The 13,864-nt window shown below is 43.1% G+C and overlaps 1 protein-coding gene across 1 annotated transcript in view; it reads left to right on the top strand.

The window, feature by feature from the left end:
* nfixa (nuclear factor I/Xa) overlaps nt 1-13,685 on the top strand; it is a 102,292-nt gene extending 88,607 nt beyond the window's left edge. Inside the window, 5 exon segments of the mRNA XM_079643064.1 lie at nt 793-962; nt 3,056-3,131; nt 3,134-3,199; nt 5,391-5,479; nt 9,041-13,685. Coding sequence (XP_079499190.1) covers nt 793-962; nt 3,056-3,131; nt 3,134-3,199; nt 5,391-5,479; nt 9,041-9,055 — 416 coding nt within the window. The 3' untranslated portion in view covers nt 9,056-13,685.
* Nucleotides 13,686-13,864: the final 179 nt, after the last annotated feature.

A 13,864-nucleotide genomic window follows, 5' to 3' on the forward strand; every position in this document is an offset into this window, starting at 1 on the left:
TGTTGTGTGTGTGTGTGTGTGTGGGGGTGTGTGTGTGTGTGTGTGTGATGTCTCCGAGAGGCGTTTTGTGGTTGGTTGGGAGCGGAGGGGAGATTCTCTCCCAAGCTTCAAACTGCTGGGCAGAACCGCACAGCAAGGATATGCTGCTGATTGATTACACATCACTGACAAGCAATAAAACAAAAGTGGAAAAACCCTGTGTGTGTGTGGTTCTGTAATACCCCCAGTGGTTAGTGTGGGTGTGTGTGTTTGAGAGAGAAATGAAGAGGAAGCAGAAGGCAGAAAAGACTTTAACACACTTTAGCGTCTATTTGACTGCGTAACTGTATGTGTGTGTCCTAATGCCAGGCTTACCGGAGGTACAGAGAAATCTAGTTGGCTGATTTATAAAATGAATGGGACCAGATGTTTTCCAATAGCCAGGGATAATGTCCATCATTTGTAAGCCAGAGCAGCTTCAGTCAGTTAACCACGAGAGAATGTCACTGCTATTTTCTGTGTTATGACAATCATAGGCAGAAGAGGCAACCAGGTCTTTGATGCCAGCTGTGCCTGTGCTCAGTGAAAACATATGCAAGTCTTATATACTGTCATAGGTGTGCATGTAAATGTAATATCATAATGTGTTGAGTGTTATGTATGCTTAACATCTGTTGTGTGTTTTTTTTAGTAGAGAAGCAATAGAATGACCTGAGCCTCAATGTATTTCCCACTTCTGGTCTCTTGTCTATCTTCTGCTCACGTTCCTCTTCCTCCTCTCCTTTCCTGTTTCCTTTCCCCTTTTCTCCTCAGGGAGTCCCCGTGCCTCAGCCTCTGCTCTGCACTTCCCCTCCTCCTCTATCATCCAGCAGTCCAGCCCGTACTTCACCCACCCCACCATACGCTACCATCACCACCAGGACCCTCTTAAGGAGTTTGTGCAGTTTGTGTGCACCGATGGCACAGGACAGCCCAGCGGTCAGGTAAGTGCTCTCTGTTCAGCAAAGGGAGGTGAGGGGATAGTGGGATGGTCTGCAGTGCAAAAGTTCATTTTTAGTCAGTTCATTTCTGTGATATTAACTGAAGAAGACAAGAAAAGCTAACAAGAAAACTTCCACATCATAAATATATGCAGAATGAGTTCCCCCATCATTTATCATCTTATTTGTGAGCTAGTGCAACAAGGTCATTTGATCCTACTCCGGGGAATAGATCAATCTTTATTATGTGCAGCAACATCCGTCAGGAAAAGCGAAAATGGTTTTAGGGCAAATCTGTCAACATGAGGAGGCAGCTAGAAGTGATTAAACAAAAGAAAAAAACTCAGCTGTGGAAAACTACGTTGGAAGCAGCCAAACCGCATTTGAGTCATGATATGTTCAACGTATCATGGAACACCTACCGCAAAAGGGAGGTAGGAGAAGATCTTGCCTGTCAGTTATGTCAGTTTGAGGAAGGAAGCACATTTGGAAAAAGCTCATAGGGCAGGTATGGCCGTGCCAGACTGGCAGTGGATTTACTGAAGGGAACCGAAGCTGCAGACTCAAGAAAGACCAGGAGAGGATGTGTAGACACATCTAGATTAGTACTGTTTGGATAGTTAGGTATCTGTAGAAGGAAACTGAAACAGACATTTAAGACTGTATTCCAATACTCATTAGACCATTTAACAAGCCTCTTTGACCCGTAGCCAGTAAGGGATCCTCCTTTACTCTTTAAATGCTGCAATAGGGTTAAAACTGTCACTCACTCTCACAAAAAAAAAAAGTGTCGTGGGCAACCAGTAAAAAATGAGTCCGGAGGTGACCCACATGAAAACCACAGTGGACATGCCCACATTCACCTGCTGATGAGAGTTCCAAACAGCAGAGCTTCAGGCGCAGTATGCATCTGACTGTCTAAACGCCATTTCAAAACTTTTCAGAAATGTTTGGACTAGGGCTGTCAAGTTAACATTAACGCGTTAATAACGTGAACAAAAGAACCGTGAAAGTTTGTCGGGGAGTCGCCTGGACACTTCTACGAGCAGAAAACTTTTAACAGCGATAGCTAAATGAGTGGCTACAGCTTAACATTGTGGAGGATGAGGGGCTGTGTTAGATCATTTCGGATCGCATCCAACGTGTCGACTGCACATCACAGCGCATTATTTTGACTGAAGATGAAGACACAGGGCGGCAATTTCGCCGATAACTGTAAACAGGCTTGTCTGTTTGAGCGACGGCTCAGTGCAAAGAAGTACACAGGGTTGGGAGAGAGAGAGAGGTTCCTGGTTGTTGTGTTGAGAATATTCAGGGGAATATTTGTCATTGTCCAATGATAATAAACAAACATTTGCATTAAGCATATTTGTCCACTCATATGTTGATAAGGTATTCAAAACTTGAAAAAGATTCCTCTAAGGTACATTTAGAACAGATACAAAATGTGCGATTAATTTGTGATTAATCGCGATTGAATATTTGAATCGACTGACAGCCCTAGTTTGGACACATTGTAATGAGGTTCAGGTGCTGGTATAACTGCAAACCTCTACTGTAAACATGGCCTTCTGAGCAACTTTGAAACCACATACCAAGCACTTTTCATATCCTATGACTTATTCTCATTACTTCAACAGTAACAGTATAATTCCTGAAATTGCACAAACCCCTACACAGTGCACAGACACCCTTTTTTCTTTGCTGATACACCCTTCTTTTTTTTAATTCTTACATAGCACTTATAACATTTCTCACGGACAGCTCCATTTCTTTTTTCCCCTTGTGTGTTGACGATGTTCATCACCTTTTCACATCTTATTTACTTCACTATTTTTGGCCAGACTGTCTTAATATTTTTGTTTGTTTATTTAACAATGTGTGAGTTTGTTGATCTCTCTTGTCCCTGTGTGTGTGCAGCCGTGTGTGGATTAGTTTGTGTACCTGAGAATACTGTTAGCATCTATCTATTGACAGTGTCTTACCTTTACATGAGACTGTGTGTGTGATTTATGTTGTGTGTGTGTCTGGCTCCCTGTGCACTGTATATTCTCGGGGTGTGTCATGCTCACCCTGTCTGTATGGTCCGTCTGCAGCCTAATGGAGGTGGCCAGAGCAAAATGCCGGGCTCCTTCCTGCTGCCCCCGCCACCCCCGGTGGCACGCCCTGTGCCCTCCCCATGCCCGACTCTAAAATCATCACGCCCACTGACGGCGGACTCAGCTCACCCGCATCTCCGTGTAAGTCACCCCCACTCCTACTCCTCAACAAACCCCCATTACTGCCCCAGACTTCTCACAGAGGCCAGTCTGAACCGATGTTAGACTCCAGTAGAAGGTTAGCTGTTAGCTCGAAGCTATTTGTCCTCCGCTTCAAGCAATACTACATCAAGTTTGTTGGATTAGAACAAATGTAGCTCTCATAGAAGTCCCAGTAGTGATATGCAGTGTAGCATAGCGGGCAATTTCTTTGTAAGTGTGCAACTACTCACAAAGCACAAGTCTGGGACTCTCACAATAGCTACTGTGTCGTTTTTCTAGTCTGCTTCCACTAAGGTTGCAATATGTTCAGTCAATCGCTCAGCAGCCCCAGGAGCTTCACTCCTATTTCATCATTTACCTTATATACTGTACGCCATTGTACTGTACTGTAATGTACTGTACTAGCAAGATCCAATTCTGTCGAGGCAGAAGCCACGCCTTTGCCAAACCAGAGATCCTCTTTCAAGCTCTTCTTTATCTCTTACTCTGAAGTTCAGTCTTCATCTCTCTCTTTGTCTTCGCAAACCACCTCATCTTCTTTCTCTTTCCTCAACATCTTTTTATTTCTCTTTTCCTTCTCTGGTGTTCGGTTTCCTGCAAGCACCACAAGAGGCAGTGTAGTCTCTCTCCCTTCTTTTCGATGTGTTTTATTAGTTTGGGGGGGGGGGCAGAGCAGGGCCCTGTGCACGTTGCCTCTGAAGACGCAAGCCTTTGATCAACGCAGACTTTGCATGTCTGTCCGTGACAGCGGCAATACAATCTACCCCCTTCTCTCATTTCTTTTTTGCCTTCTTCTTTTCTTTATTTGATATACTCTCATATCCTCCTTTCTTTGTTTCTTTGTTTCCTTTATTCCTCTCTTTTTTCTTTTTAAAGGAACAAAATTAGGGCAGTTGGCGTGGACTCCAAAAAAAACATCATGCCCCACTTTACCCACCCAATCCCCTCGCCTCTTTCACACAAATCTCACAACAATTAAAAATTGAGAACAACAAAAACATGGAAATCACAGTATAACAAGAACAACCCAATCTCTCTAAACATGAATGATAAGATCTAATCAAACCTTTCTAATTAGTGCTGTAGTGGGGGAGCGGGAGAGGAGTGTCATCAGGGAGCGGTGAGGCTTTGGTTGGTTCCACCCAGACAGGTGCGGTGCGAGAGTCGGGCCACGGGAGAGGCACACCAAGAGGGGGCACTGGACGGAGCAACCGGGGCACCTTCTCCTCCTTTTGTTTTGACTTTTTTTCTCCTCTTCCTGTCCTATCAACCTTTCCTCCCCTCCTTCCAACTCTCTGAGATGTCACTTTATTATTTATTTATATGAACATCTATATAAATAAATATCCTACTCTTCGTCTCTTTTTCTCATTCCGGTGACTGTTATCACTGTATTTTTTTTATTTTTTTTACCCCCTCTAATTTTGTCTGATTTATGAAGATATCGTTAATCGAAAAAAGCACACACAAACACAAACACATGCATATGGTACACTCTCACTCATGCATCAGATTCCAGCCCTGTCACTGTCACCCCCACACATCCCCATCCTCTCGACCTGAATCAAGAAAAAGTTCTACTCGGCCCCCACGTTGGAGTCCAGTGAGCACAACTGCCCTACATTTGATCCTGTGGCATCACTGAGTGGTGTCACTTTGAATAAAAGGTGCTCCTATTAAGCTATCAAACGTAAATGGAGCATTGGTTACCACCGGGGATGAATACAGTTCCTCCATCCCTATTATTATGTCCATAGTGAGCGCTCAGTGGTTTTCTATGATTACCGAGGCTTATTCCTGAGGCCAGGGGCTGCTGAGGAGTGTCTGTAACAAACAGCACAGCCATATTTGGGGGAAATAGCGACTTTATGTTAGTGCTAATCATTTCAGACTCTACATCCCCTTGTTAACCACGGATTACATTCTTGAGTGAATGAAAATAACAGCAAACCTGCCCACAAAATGAATAAATCTTCCATTTGAATAATAGGGCCTCAGTATTCCTGACCCTTACTGTCTTTTCCCAGTAATTCTTTTGACAGTGAATTGTAGTCATAGTATTGATATCTTTTTTTAAACATTAAATTACGAGAGTATCAAACTCTTCTATGAGCTCAGTGTGTATGTGTGTGTGTAAAAAGCATGTACACACTTCTCTCCCTGTTTATAGCATACTCCACGCCAGGCTCCACAGCTCCCAACCGGTTTGTCGGCATCGGAACACGGGACAACTTTCTGAATATTCCCCAGCAGACACAGGTACCCCGCCAACCTCCCTCATTTAATTAACATCCACCCATCCTCCTTCCTCCCCCTCCTCCTCCTCCTCCCCTGTTTTATGTCTTTTTCATCCTTTTTGCTGCAAGCGTGACACTCCACTTAGATGATACATCACAGCGCTCCGTTACTGGAGGCATCTTCGGGTTGAACGGGACAGGCATGTCATTCAGAGCGAAGGCTGTGAAACAGAGGCAGTACTCAGACAATGGCTCTGCATTTGCAACCTGCTACACGCTCTGATTCAGCCCATGGGACCAGTATTGATCAACAGTTTGTCACCACTACTCATCATAAATGTTGCCTTCATTATTTTACTAAATCAGATTCTTATATTGGCAAACAAATACAAAAACAAGGTCCACTCTCAAGCTTTTTTTCAAAAGCTTTTACCACATCACAAATGAGTGGAATGAGTTGGCTCAGTTTTGAATGGAGATGGTTCAGTGAACTCTACAGCTGTTATAAAGAGCTATTTAAGGGCTGAACGTAAACAGAATCATGTCAGTTATAACTGAGCAAACTCAAACCTTAACTTAAATGGTAGAAGCTTTAGAAAAAGCTAGCAAGTGGACCTTGAGTCGTGATTGTTTTGTCAAACTATTGTTACCACCACTACTACTACTACTATGTTTTACAAAAGTTAAATTCAGCTTTAAATGTTCCATGAAACTGTTGTGCTTGTTTGAGTTTGTATTCTACTTGCACACATTTTACATAATTCCATTTTAATAATATAATACTTGCAGGGGAATATTATTGTGGTCAAGGGGAGGCAATATATCGACAATATATTGTTTGGGAACTTGTCACCTACATTGACACAAAGTGTTGCCCATGAATCAAGGCCTTTAGTTTCAGTTGGGGTTTACAGTGTGTACCGCAGTAGTTTCACCCACAGAGAAGGAAAGCAGTGCCAGTTAGTTTCAGCTCCAGCCGTGTTGATTTATCTCTGCTCGGCCCCACAGTGTGTATTAGTGCAGCGTGTGAGGCCAGTAGTGAACTACATTGTGGTTTCAGCTTTGGCTTCGCTCTGCCACTGGGCTGCAGTGTCTTGGGCCTCCTCCATCACCAACACAACTTTTCTCATTAGGGGCTAACCGCACCTGCCTGCAGCCAGCTCGGCTCTCCTGTCCTCCCCACACATGGAAACAATCTGCATTCCTCTTCGGCACAGCTCTGCTCGCCCTCACCCCTCCCTCCCTCCCTCCCTCCCTCCCTCCCCTCATGCATCAGCAGCCCACCCTCCCTCTGCTTCTCTCTCTCCTCCTGCTGCTCCCTCTACCCTTTCGAGATCTCCACCTGCACCACTCTCACACAGATGTAGACCTGGCACCGAGGGGACATCCAAACACCATCCAAATGAGTGTGAGCGCGTATGCTCACACGCACATGCACTTCAACTCGGTGCCAAAACTCATGCCCCTCGTTTTTCTCCCCTAAAAGACAACAGGGCTTTAACAACAGCTTACATCTGTTCCCAGCGCTTATTATCCCCTGCTATTGCTATATCAAACATCATTGAAAAATGTCCACTTTGAACATTTCGGCTGGGTATACGGCACGCCCAGCGAGAACCTCGGCACTGATATCAACTGCTCCCAGTAAGCTGAGCCTAGTAGGTCAGTAATAACCCAGCCAGAGTGAGTAACAGAGGTGTCTGCCTATCCTGCTGTTCTCTGGCATATGGAGAGGTGCAGACGACGGCCCTGCCAACACGCCTCGCCGTCCTCTGGCCAACTAGCTGAGACAGAGAGAGAGAGAGAGAGAGAGAGAGAGAGAGAGAGTCTTCCCAAGGAGCAGAGAAAAGCTGGTCTGAGGAGCTCTCTGGTGGCGAGACCCTAGCCCTGCAGGAGGAGAGAGCGGGATAGGGGGACATGTAGGAAAAGAGTAGGAGGGACAGAGAGAAACGGAGGGAAAAAAGTGAGAGGGAGTTAGTTGAAGCTCGCTGCACTCCACAGTCACGTCCCGGCTGTCTGGTTGCCCGCAGCAACCAGACATGATGTCATAGGCAGTTGAACTTGGACTTGAAGGGGGGGGGTTAGAGAGAGGGGGTCACTCTCTGCTGCCAAGGATTACACTGGGAGAGCCAGGGTGAGAGAGGGAGAGGAAAAGAGAAGGGGGTTAAGGGAAGTCGGAGCCAGGAGGAGGAGTTATCTCCAAACACCAAAGAATCATGGGAGGCAGAGGTGGTGGAGGATAGACGGAGGATGAAGGGGGGGGGGGGGGGGGTTTCGAACCCTCTCTGGGTTTTGCTAGAAAGGGAGACAACAGAGAGTTTGCTGTTAAAGGTGGGGTGATCTGCTGCTCTCCCCGGCCGAGGCCTGAGGAATGTCAGCTGCAGCCAGAACAGAGCGGCCTGTGCCAACTCTGCCCTCTTATCAAACTGAGAAACCGGATCCGGAGAAGCTGCCCTCAATAGCTCTACAGTGTAGCCCGAGACCACTCGGGCCCACACAGCAGAGACTTATTAAGAGGATCGCCTTACATGTAAACTGGTAGCGCATGATAGAGCATATAGTCCTGTGTTTGCTCATTGGAAAGCCATTCAGGCTGATACAAAAACGAATGCCCTAATGCTATTTGTTGCTCTGAAATGACACATGTGTTTTTCACGAGTAAAACCCCTCCGAGGCAGACCTCTTAAAAGCAGCATGCAACTTTTTCAACACTGTACAGGACAGCTGAGCTCAGCAAGTACATTGGTGCTGGAGAAAAGGAGGAGAATGGGGCCACCCAGTGGATGAAGGAGTATTCATACTAGTGATTCTCAAGGGTGGAAACCGGGTTTAGGATAACAAAGCAACTTTGACTCGCGACATTGCATTGTTACTCGTTGTGAGTAATTCAAGTAAATAGTACATGTTTTCATTTAATTTTGGGGGTCTGAAGACGTAAACTTATCCAGTCATTTGCGAGAACAAATTTGTTTTATGTAGCAGAAATGTGTTTTGTTTTTGTTTCCTATTGTTTACCTGCTGACCCCTAGGGTTTATATTATGAGTTTATGACCCTTTGTGGGAACAAATTATTTACACCATGCTATTTCTTCTGAATTTTAAGTTTACCAAAGTATTCCAAATTCACATAAATATAAAAACTAGTTATAATAGGATAGGATAATGTGAAGAGCATTAAAAGATGGCAACATTTACAGATGTATCGAACATTATCCTCTACAGCTGTCCCGTTGTTATTAACCAATATCATTTTTGTAGTTTAGTCTTTTCAGCGTCTTTTCAATTGCAACAATTTCCATAATTTATTTTTAACGGGTTTGAGTTTACAACATGGTTCAAAGTTCACTCTGTAAGATGCCCTTTTGTGCTCATACCTCACACCGTTTCATACTCTGCTAATCCCCCCCTCACCTCTCTTCTTATTTTATAAGTATGAATATACAGTAACTTGCATGTCTATAGGTAAGGTTCTGTATTTTAACTTTTTGTTCTTTTGCGCTGCAAGACTGAGAGTTAATTATAAACTGAATTTAAAGGTTAATCTGCTGAATAAAGACTAACGATTTCTTCTCCTTTTCCACAGTCCTGGTTCCTCTGACAAGGCCTCTCAGAATCAGGAGCTAAAATTGTGTCATGAAATTGGAGATTTGAAAAACAAACACATCACCGCTGCTTAAGAACAGACTGCTGACACTAAAAGGTCTTTCTCTATAGCCAACACTATTCAAAGTACTACTACAGAAGCCCCCCCCCCCCCCACAAGAGGACTCCCAATCCAACAGAATTCGAACAGGAATGTTCGCCCTCCTCTACGCAGGACGCTTCAATGAGATGGACAGGCTCAGAATGCAAGAAGAGGAAGATGAGGAACTGTCTCTCACACACCACAAAATGTCAGAAATGAAGCACAATATGGCAAACTGGCAAATGACCAATTATACATTTGTTGTTTCTTTTGTTTTATGATTTCCTTTTTTTATTTTGTTGTCTCCACAATGAAACTCCATGCATTGGCCAGGAGATCCAAAAATGTTAGTGGTAAAAGTCAAAATCGTATGTGCAAGTTGACAAAAATGTACTTAATTTGCACACCTCCCTATCTTTGTATTTCGCCACGCACTTACCCCCGAGGTGCAAATCCCCCCCCCCAGCATTGCCCAGGGTCCAGACCGTCATCCACAGCCACATGCCTGTGTGTGTGTGTTGTCACACTCTGCCGCTCAATTCGCTCAGCCCTGAACCTTTTTTCATTTCTGATTGGCCAATCATGGTGACACCATCAAATGGTGTGACATATATGCACTAAGTGGCTGGTCTTTGTTTACCTGTCAAAGTATCAGGGCGTCCTGCGGCGGGAGAAGTGATAGCCATGAGGCGAGTGCGCGCGAGTGAACACAAGACAGTCAGTCAGTCATAACACTAACTCTACACGTGCTCTTTCGTCCCATCACCTATGCACTATTAATTTTTAACAAGGGATGAACAGTATTGCACATCGATGGTCAGACAAGCGATTAGGGAAGTGAGTCGAGGCTGGCGGCCTCCGCAGGGATGTGGCTAATACTTAAGTCTAGGCCCTGAAACATGCATCACACACATAAACACACACACGCATGCTTGCAGACAGTATACCACAGACCATCGTCTCCAGAACAGTCTGTCACATAACCACCCATAAAATCATCTTGTTAGACAAGGAATTTAATTTACAGTTATGCACATGACTCATATTATTAGCTTTCATTTTGTTTTTAGGTGTTTTCTTGCGATTTTCCTTTTTTTTTTTGCCAGATTTGGTTTTGGTTTTTGTCCCACTTGGATTGTTTTAACTTTTTCTTGCATGCCATAACACTTTTTCTTTAGTTTGCAGTAATACGTTTAGTATCATGCTCAGATTTCAGCGAAACGGTAACAGCAGTTTCTCAAATCTCTCACTTTTGGACAGCACAGTAACAACAACTCATCCCATGCATCCCTTGCATTGCTTTACCCTTTATCACTCACAGAGAAATCCTGAGGACTACACATACACACACACAAACACGTAAAATGCACACTAAAACCACCAACAACCTGACATAATATAATAAAGGGAATCCTTTATATTTGGTTCTCCAAACTGCCTTTGTTAATGGTTTTTCATTGACTTAAGAATTGTCTTTTTAATTTGAGATATTTTTTATATGTTCACATTGAAATTTGCTATTGGTATTATTTTCATCATGACACAATCCAACAAAAGCCGACCTCACAAAATAACTGGACTGCCTAGCTGTTGGTTCTTTTTTGCAGGGATTGTAAGCAGGGCTGAGACCCTAATCTCAGCCTCTAGTAACATTAGCTCTATGTACTAAAACCATATAATAAGACTATAACAATATATGAAAGTGCCTCTGTATTCCCTTCATGCAATTAGTAATAACTTCAGGTTCTCTTCCCACATATAAGCTAAAGCTACAGGGAATGGTAGCGTTGGTGCATGTGGAACCATTGGCCTACGACAGATCTTTATAGAAGACTGCAAACTTTTTTTGTAAAGACACAGAGAGAGATCTTATACATATATATTTATGATATATGCTCCTTTTTACCTTTTACTACATGAGCTGATTGGCAGTCTAGTTATTTTCTGACTCTCACCCAGCCCCCCCCCCCCCCCCCCCATCCCACAACCTGTTTCAGTAACATCACCTTACTGTTACCAGTACGAATCGAATGACACACGCCATCTGCAGAGCAGCATTATAATACCTAGATAAACATGTCAAAAATCGACAGTAGGTTTGAAGAAGAAAAAAAAAGTGTTTTTTGATGGAAAGTATTATTATTGAAAAATATGTGTCGATTGAGCCACGTGCAATGCATTGGGTAGATCATTGTGTTTGTCTGTTAGAGATTTTTAAGAAAGCTAAGAGAAAAGTGAAAAAAAAAGTATTTGTTTCAAGTCCATATGCTCCGGGACTCTAAACTAGAGGGCCATGAAAAATCCTAGTCTTTGTAAGTTGGGGGTATTTGTTTTTATTTCCTTTGTCTCTTTTTTAATGTTTTATGTGTAATCAGTTGTTTATACAAATGTGGGAGGGCTGAAGGAAAAAAATCTACATAACTTGAGAAAAGATTATTCTCTATCAGATGAAAAACTGGTGCTTTAACAGTATAAAGTACATTCAGAATTATTGTAAATGAATGGTAATGAACAAAAATACCAGACCATTTAGGAAACAGCATTATTCCTCTCTATTTTTATTCTTCTTCTATTTGTATTGAGTGGGGGGAGAGGCTCCTTTTCCTTAAGGTTGTGACACAAAAGGCATTTTGGTTCAACCTTTAGAAAAACAAAAACAAACCTATTGTGTTCAGACACTTCAAATGATTTACCTGTGCCCTGCCTGAAACTCACCAGCAGAAACCCTGTTACCCCTGTAATGCGGGAGATGCTTCACATCCAGAAATATTGTATCCCTATGATCATATTGATATGTTCCTGAAGCTAGAGCTGAATACAAATCAGCAGGTTGTGTTAAGACCCACTTGCAATGGAAATAGTATTAAGATAGACCTTTTGTATTGTGCGCAGATAACGGAAAAGGGGCATCAACATTATTGTAAAATCAGGAAAAAACCTGAAGTCTAAATGATTTTTGAAGCAGGCAGCAGGTGAGCCTCTCCCCTGTTCCACCCCCTCCTCTGTAAATGACTCTTATAGTGCTTGTGCTGTAGTGTATAGTTTCCCAGCAGTTAAAGGTTGTCCCTTAAAAGTGCCTTTTGTTCACAGACTCCATTTTGTAATCCAGATCGCCCCTCTTTTTTTCCCCGAAGCGGCTCGAGGTAGCAGGTTGCCCCTGAGTGCAGCGAGGAGGTAAAAGGTTGCTAAGCGCTCAGGGACTACTTTTTTCCTCCTGCCTTCGAAATGAATCCCCTCCATTGTACTTCCCCTATATCCTCTCTTCCTTATCAAAGCCGTATATATATACATATATATATATATAGTACAAAAGGAAACTGGTGTGAATTAGTTCTTTACTTTTTATTGATAAATGATGACAAAAAAAAACATTTTTTGAAAAGGCAAAAAAACTTGTTCTCGTTCAGCTCTTGCTTTTTTCTTCCCCTCTGTCTCCACTGTCTGTTTTCTCTTAGACACTGGAGTAGTCTGTAACTGTGTGTCCGTCACTCTCCGTCTCTCTCTCTCTCTCTCTCCTATCCTCTCCGCTGATGGGAGGGTGAAAAAAAAATATTGCCGAAAAACTTTTGTCTGAGCAGAATGCAGTTAGCTCACATGTTATTCTTGTCTGTATGCTTCACATTGTATTACCATACCCATCTTCTTCAGCTTCTCCATTCAACAGCTAATGTAAGTGAACAAATTACGCTGACGGGCTTTTGGGGGTGTCCTTGGGTGGGTTAGGAAAGGAAGACGGGTTCAGGGGTTTGGGTTGAGGGTGATTTACGGAGATTAACGGGGTATGGAGGGCTGGATGAACTGCTTTGGGATGTTGGAAAGGGGCTGCTTTGACTAGGAAAAGAGTTTGCTCTTTTGTTTTAGCTATTTATTTTCACCTTTGTTTTATCCCCCCCTCCCTTTTTTTGTTTAATTTTCATTTGGATTTCTTTGAATCTTTGCTATCAGGGTATGCTGTCGTTTAGGCTCTCTTAGAGAATGCCTTTGGACTGTAAATGAAAGCTACAAGCACCTTATGAGCGGACTTGTCCTGCACGGGGCTGAAAGAGGGGGGTTTGCATTTCCAGGACATTTCCACTTAAACCAATCTTTTAAAGTGAAGTATTATTGTTCACGGTGGGTCTCACACAGAGAAACCCTCAGCAGTATTAACCATTTACAACACACCAACCATAAAGATAAAAGGCCAGCATGAACCTGATCTCTCAGATTTATTTTGAGGATTCAGGGAAGTCCCTCCATTTTTCTCCTCTGACCACCTCATGCTGGACTGCTCCGTGTCTTTGTTCTGTTGTTTATTTTTTGTTCTTTATCTTTTTAAGCGTGTATGGTTATCGGTGTATAAAGCAGCACCCTTAGCCCCCCTGACTCCCAGCTCTTCTACGCCTCTGTCTAAGCTCTCAGCGCAGCACCACTTCTTTGTGAGAACACCCCCAGAGCTCTAGGTGAAATGCATGTGTTAATTACAGTTTCTTTTCCATAAGAAGAAAAACACAGTTTGAGAAGAGCAGCACCTGATTGAATAAAAAGGATGTTCTTGACTGTATCATCTTGTTGTGCCTTGTCCTTCTTTCTGTAGACTATTGACGAACTAAGGAATCAGCTCTGCAGATGCATATCATATTAATATTATTATGTATGTCACAATAATCACAATGTAGTTTACATACAAAAATCTAAGAATAAATGTCAGTAAACCTGTCTTCATGTACCTAGTGCAGTATA

The sequence above is a fragment of the Notothenia rossii genome (genome assembly GCF_949606895.1).
Source record: "Notothenia rossii genome assembly, chromosome: 1".
In the NCBI taxonomy this organism is placed as follows: domain Eukaryota; kingdom Metazoa; phylum Chordata; class Actinopteri; order Perciformes; family Nototheniidae; genus Notothenia; species Notothenia rossii.